Source organism: Alligator sinensis, unplaced genomic scaffold (assembly GCF_000455745.1).
Source record: "Alligator sinensis unplaced genomic scaffold, ASM45574v1 scaffold472_2, whole genome shotgun sequence".
Taxonomy (NCBI): domain Eukaryota; kingdom Metazoa; phylum Chordata; order Crocodylia; family Alligatoridae; genus Alligator; species Alligator sinensis.
The window spans coordinates 239,121-246,318 of record NW_005842378.1 but is presented as its reverse complement, the minus strand read 5'-3'; the positions used below and the strand labels follow the sequence as shown (position 1 = coordinate 246,318).

General features: G+C 46.0%; 1 protein-coding gene across 1 annotated transcript in view; it reads left to right on the top strand.

Annotated features, from left to right (window-relative positions):
• Window positions 1–7,198, top strand: part of CPEB3 (cytoplasmic polyadenylation element binding protein 3) — a 172,267-nt gene that overhangs the window by 114,983 nt on the left and 50,086 nt on the right. The window contains exons 6-7 of the mRNA XM_025210887.1: window positions 6–127; window positions 1,672–1,761. Of these exons, the coding sequence (XP_025066672.1) occupies window positions 6–127; window positions 1,672–1,761 (212 nt within the window). The remainder of the gene's footprint in view (window positions 1–5; window positions 128–1,671; window positions 1,762–7,198) is intronic.

Here is a 7,198-nt window from a genome sequence, read left to right as displayed (position 1 = left end):
GACAGTCATGGTGATCAGTCTTTATCATCAGGTCTCAGCTCTCCAACTCGCTGTCAGAATGGTGAAAGAGTGGAACGCTATTCTAGAAAGGTGTTTGTTGGAGGTTTGCCTCCTGACATTGATGAAGGTACTGTGAACAAGTGATGTCTGCCATTGATAAGAAATGAGAGTTAGTTCTTTTTTATATAGAGAATAAGTAAAAAAGTGGCTTTTCCTAACTACGTTATGTGGTTAGTACTACTTTGTAACAAAAAGCACAAGTTTTAAAGTCTACTTGGAATTTTTGCTGATAACTGTAAGTTGGAAGGAGCTAAGAGTCTCTGGAGAAGAGTGGGATTAATAATCGCTTACAGGAATATTTTGTAACCTCCTTAGGAATAGCATTAGTTGTATCTATGTACATTCAATTAAATGAATGGAAACCCATGGCTAAATGAATGTGAAAAACCTCCCTCAGTAGCTCTGGAACACTCCATCTTGTTACCTCTGTGTCTCCATTCCCACCCCTACCAAAAAAGAAGTTTGCCTGCAGTTTAAATACTCCTGTCCTTCACTATAATAAATGGGGTTTTACCTAATAAATGCCTTCACGTACCCAAATACTTGGGTAGATCTAAAATTCTTTGCCTAATGTGATTTATTTTAATATGGGTATACAAACATTTCTAGCTTATTTTAGTTGTTTTTCACTCTGTATCTACTTTACCTATGAGAAATTATTTTCATGATGTTCCATTGTAGATATTCTCCAAGAATCTACCATTGACTGACAAGCTTCGTTAAGCAGGCATAGGAAATTTAAGGATGCTTCACAAAGGAAGGAAAGGCTTCTTTCTTTAAACAGATTTTGTTGTGCTTGCCTGTTGCCCAGACAATGCAATACATACAATAAAATAATAGTAATAAACATCAAACATTGGGAAGATAGATGGGTTGCTAGTGTGGTCATAATAAACACAATGAACAGAGGCCTTTTTTATTTCAGGTACATTTGCTTTTATTTAATAAAGAATGAACTTGTGTACAAGATTTGAAAATATATATTTTTCCTGAGCTATCTATATACAAAACTAACTGTAAAAGTAGTCTGTTAAAGTCTGTAAAGTAGAAGAAATTTGGGACTGGAGATGGTTGCTTAAACGTTTCTATAATGTTGAAAAAGTGATGAAATTGTTTGGTAGTCTACTTGCCTCCTGGTAGCTATCATTATAAATATACTCAACCAGAATTCAAGATTGCAGTTTGTAGCCTTATTAATAGATCAAGCTGTTATGTTCCATAGTTTGAGAGAGCACCAATCCAGAATCAGTACCCTAAATCTTGGTTCAGATTCATCTCTAGTTATGTTTTGTTGTGGGGGAGGCAAGAAAGTATTAAAGTTTTGATCTGGCTTTCACCTTGATGGTAATACATGATTTTCTATCTTGTAACAGTGTTACATGTTTGCATTTAGTCCTGTTGTAAAGTCGCATTAGTGAAAAGCAAAACCGCTGAAATTTTAAACAGTATAGTAGATGTAAAAGCAAATCATGTTTAAGAAATATCATTTGTCATTTTCTTCTGGGTTAAAAGCATCTTGAAAACCAAATTGCTAATGTATTTTAAGCAAGAAATGTTTGTTTTGCCACTTCTGTTGTTAAGCTTTCTAAGTTTTCTCATTTGTTTTTGTAGATGAAATCACCGCTAGCTTTCGTAGGTTTGGACCTCTTGTGGTGGACTGGCCTCACAAAGCTGAAAGCAAATCATATTTTCCACCAAAAGGTAATTAGCTTAAAATACATCTACACAGGGTGTTCTGGAACAAGCAAACTCCAGCTACATGGTAGCCCATTTAAAAAAAACTTTCACTATTTAAGATGGTGGCAATCTCTCTTGTAAAGATATCCATTGTATATCAAAGCGAGAACGCAGTACATTTAACAGTAAGTTTTGTGTTGGAGGGACATGGGGAGTGCGATGGTGGGGGGGAGGTCCCCTTGTTTTCTAACAGTGAAGAGAGTAAGCCTTGAACTCATTTCATTTGGATTCTGTGCTAGTGGAAGTTTATTTTCCAGAAAGTTTTAGGAATTTGGCCTCATTTTAGGTTTGTTTAGAACAAGGGTTGCAAAAGTTCACCAACAAAGTGCTCCACGAACTTCGTAACTCTACATTTGTTAAAAACAGCAAAGAAACTAATATAACCAAGACTTTCACATTCTTAAAGCAGTGTTATTTAGATTTGTTTTGGAATGAGGGGAAAAAATTGGGGAAGTTGCTTGGCTAATGCACTCCTCCCCTCATTGCATAGTAGCCACTTTCTACATTTTTTTAACTTTTATGCAGCGGACTTTCTCTAGCCAATCAAACTTCCATTACCACATGTGGCTTGGTAGTTCACCACCATCTGAAAGTAGTACAGAACTAATCAATATTTATGGTGTTTATATTTGACAACTTCCCATTTCTTCTGGCACCAAAAATTCTCAATTGTTCTTTGAGGGAAGGAGGGAAGCAGTTGGGCAGAACAGTCCTACTGTTTAGCCACTAAGCTAATGATCCTGCCATTCTAGATTAGCAAACAGCTGCATTTTATTGAAAAGTTTTTCAAGACCTTAGTGCAAGGTAGCTTTGTTGTAACAGATGTTGCTTGTAAATCCCATTTTAGGGCATTTCAGTCTTAAAAGAAAACTTCTTTACTAGTGGTTGTTATGAAGCATCTGCTTTTGGACAAATTAGATTAAATGGATATATGCCTTTGACTGTAGTTCCTGAAAGTTTTAATCTGCCTTTATCGTGTGATGTTCAGATTTTTTTTAGATTCTTTCCAGTTGTAGCTTCTGTAGATTGTACTTGACCTAGTATCTTCTAGGCCAGGGGCGGGCAATTATTTCAGGCGGAGGGCTGCTTACCCAGTTTTGGCAGGCTTTCGAGGGCTGCATGGGTAGCCCCGCCCCTTGACAAGTGCCCCACCCCTTGGTCACCATCTTGGGCCCAATGTCCCAATGTCTTGGGACTGATGTCCCAGGGTCAGCACTGGTGGGGCCTAAAGCGGGGCACAAGCTGGCAGGGGTCTGTGGAGCCAGGCTGGGCTGCACCAGCAGGGAAAGGGGGGAGCTGGGCCGGCTCCATAGAGCCCCTGCCAGCTGGGACCCCGTGTTCCTGCCACCCTGCTCTGGGCCCCACCGGTGCGGGCCCCATGCTCGTGCTGGCTCCCGTACCTGCTCACTCCGTGCCCCCCAGCCCTGCAGTACAGGCGGGGGGCAGCACACAGTCCTGACCCCCTGCTCTTTGGCAGGGAAGGAGCTGAGCATGGGGAAAAGCAGCCCCTCCCCTGCTGGGCCTTCTGGCTGGGGGGGGTGGAGCCAGGTGGGCCTTGCTGGTGTGGGAGCCCACTGGGATTCCCATGGGTCCTACTGCCTCTGGTTCCTGTCATTTTTGACAGGAACCAAGGGCAGATTAATATTAAACTTTGTAAATTTTTAGGGGCCCCCTGGGCCAGATAGAATGGCCGTATTTTGCCCACCCCTGTTCTAGGCCTCTCAAAGCTTCATTTTGCTGTTATGTTTTGGATAACAAACTAAAAATGCATATTAACATGAGCATTTATTAGTTATTATCAAATACAGTCTATATTGTAGAAGGCTAAACCCATCTGCTATCCAACTTGTAAAAATGTTTTGAGTAAGGTTTATTTTAGCAGAAGATAAGGGGAATGCAGTCTCTCTCCTATTTCTGTCATGATTCTAATATTGGAAACAGCTTTCAAAGCTTCTGCCAGTTGCCCTGAATGTCTGTCTGAAAGTGCTAAACAACAGTCAGTCCCAACTGTTTCAGATTTATTTTTAACTTGCTTCTTAGCTATCAGTCAGGACTTCAGCATCATACCTCCAGCTGCTTGTCTTTAGGATATACTTGCAGTCAGGTTAAGTTTGATCAAATACATTTGACTTGCAATATATATGAGATCATAATTTATATGGAAGGAAGAAGAAATCTTATTACTTGGAGTCAATCTGTGAAGCTTGAACAAGACTCATCGTTTTTCCCACTTTTTAAACCTATATCTTTGATATTTTTACTGCCAGTGGTTTTCCTTTAAAGACTGCTTTGAATTTTGTCTGGAATGGGACCTTTAAAACATTGTTGGAGCTAAAATACTAGATCTTTAGTTCTCTGAGATTTCTGTAAATTTGAAGGGTGTTGCTTTAAAAAAAAAAAGTTTAAAAAAACAAAAAACACACACACACAACTCGGCTTTTCAGAAATCATGCCTGGGTGCGTACTAAATGCGGTGAGACCAGTTCTTGCTCGAAAGTTAATAACTCGCCAGATCACACACCTCCCACATCCTCTTCCAGTAATCTCCCCCCACCCACTTCTGTCTTTACTTGGAATCTGAAACTTGTGTTTAGTACTCTTAAGCTTGAAGATGTATATGCTTGTATAGTCTTCAAACTCGGAGTATCCTCAAAGGGCGTGTTTAAACCCCTTGAAATAAAATCAATGAAATAAAGTACAAAAACAAACCAACATGTTAGTTTCTGTTAGTGAAAGGATAGGATGTTCTATAAGTTTCTGCATTTAGTCTGTCAGCATTAGCTGAGACATTGCCCTGTTGTCTTAGCATAGCTTACTTTACCATACTTCCAGTTTCCAAAAAGAAGACACCTGTTTTGTGTGTTTCAGGGTGGGGGATAATATGATTGCCCAGGGGTGGTGATATGCCAGTGCCCTGCCCCTGACACCCCATCTTTGCTGATGCCCCTTACTCTGGACCCACAGCCACCACCCCCACCCCCAATGAGCAAGAACAAGAGCAAGGGCACCGACCCCCAGTGCTGCTGGCCAGGCCACACAACTCCCTGCTGCCCTCAGAGGGCCCCCCAACCCTCTTCCCCTGCTGGAGGGGCAGGCGCCTCTCCCACCTCCCCTGCCCTGCTGCAGCCCCGGTGTCTAGACAGCTTCTCCCAGTGCCAGCAGGCACTTGCCCCCCCATCACACACACATCCCCTCCCATGCGCACTCACAGCCCCCCAGACAGTCCTCGAGCCCACCCCTGCCCTCCCATAGACTTACCTGCATCCAGCTGCCAGGGCTGCTCCCACCACTCTGCTTGTCTGCATGCCAGCCGTGTGTGTGTGTGCACATGCAGATACACTTGGTACCCCTTGCCTCCAATTGCCCTTCCCCTTCTACCCCCAACACGAAGCAGCTCCTTGCTAGAGCAAGCCAGGATGTGCCAGGAAAAACTTCAGTGCTGAGCAGACCAAAATCCTGGACATTTGTTGATATTTAAAAAAAACCAAAAACCTGCCTGGATGGAGATAAGAGGACATGTCTGGGAAAATCTGGGACGATGACTGTGTTTTCCTAATAATGGCCTTACTTATTATTCCAGTATTACTATAGTGTCAGAAGCCAGGGGACTCCTAACTGAACTCATTAACTTTGAACTTACAACAAAGTTAATGATTTTTTGTGAAAGGTTTAGGTGATGCAGTAAGGCAGGGCTGTCCAACTTTCAGGCATCTGGGGGCAACATATCCCGTGAGGGACTATCTAACGTGCAGGCTGCAGACCTGGGGTCTGCTTTCTGCATGGACAGTTCTCCTTTCAGGTTCTCCCCTGCTACAAGGGCAGCCTGCTTCCCTTCCTAACCCCCTCCCCCATAGTACGGCAGTCCAGCTCCCCATCACATGCATAGCCCCACCACATGGTTTACACACTTGTAAAGGAAGGCAGCCAGCTCCTTCCTTTGTCATAAACACCATGAACAACAGCTCCCTCCCTTGGCATGTGTGCAGCATGCCGGCCCTGCCTGCTCCACATCCTCCTGCTGTGTTGCATTGCACTGCCCATGGGAGCTGGGAAAAAAGTAGAAGCTGAAGGAGGAAGGGGGAGACTGAGTAACCTGGATGTCACAGCAGGAGCAATGGTGAGTGTGGCAAGTGGTAACTGGGAAGGAGCCTGCAGGCTGTATGCTAACCCTTGGGAGCCACATGCAGACTGCACACTGCCAGTTGGACAGTAGGGCTGTATGAAGCTTCAGTAGCTAATTTGATTTGGAGGAGATTCCGCCCGATTTTTGGGGACTGAATCTGAATTGAATGAGGAGACTAAGTAAAAGCTCCAAATCGATTGGGAAAAGATTCAGCTGATTCAGAGATTTGGCCATAAATTAAACAGGCAGCTGACAGCTGCCTTCAGCTGGTAAGTCTGTTGGGGTTGGGGGAGATGGGAGGGAAGGAGGGAGGATTGGGGCTGGGGCTGGGACAAGCTGCCCAGCCATTGGGGGGGTGTGGGACATGGGATGCGAGCGTGGCAGTGCTGGGAGCAGGGACTCTGTGCTGCTGCTGTTTGCCCAGCTGGGGTGCAGGGGCGGGATGTGGCTTGCTCCAGGCAGAAGGGGGGCAAGTGGCAGCAGGTCATAGGCCCTGCTCCCAGCGCTGCTGCACCCGCATCCTTTGCCCCCTGTACTGGCTGGCAAACAGCAGCAGAGCAGAGCCCCTGCTCCCAGCGCTGATGCGAGCATGGCAGCACTGGGAGCAGGGGCTATGCCCTGCTGCCACCCAGAGTGAGCTGTGCCTGCACTGCACCCCTTCCCCCCTGCATTGGCTGGGCAAGTGGCAGCCAGGGCATAGCCCCCGTGGCTCCCCCTGCCAGGGCAGAGGCAAGCACAGCTGGAGGAGCCATGAGAGAAGCTCCCATGGCTGCCTAGCCTCCTGACACCTTGGCAGCACTGGGAGCAGGGGCTATGCCCTGCTGCCACCCAGAGTGAGCTGTGCCTGCACTGCACCCCTTCCCCCCTGCATTGGCTGGGCAAGTGGCAGCCAGGGCATAGCCCCCGTGGCTCCCCCTGCCAGGGCAGAGGCAAGCACAGCTGGAGGAGCCATGAGAGAAGCTCCCATGGCTGCCTAGCCTCCTGACACCTAAAAAAAAAAACCAAAACAAAACAAAAAAAAACCCCTCACTAGCTCTAACAGTGGCGGCTGGCGCCTCTGAGGGCTCATGGCAGCAGAGGATTGCCTCCCTGCTTGGCACCTGTGCAGCAGCTGCCCCATGACATGGGTGCAGCATGGCTCGGCAGGACGTTATACGCTGTCTGGGAGCTGGGGCAGCTCCAAATGTCAGCCGGAGCCTGGCACTGCTCAGCCCCAGCAACCTCAGCTCCCGGACAGCATGCAGTACCCTGCTAAGCCGAGCTGTACCTTTGTTATGG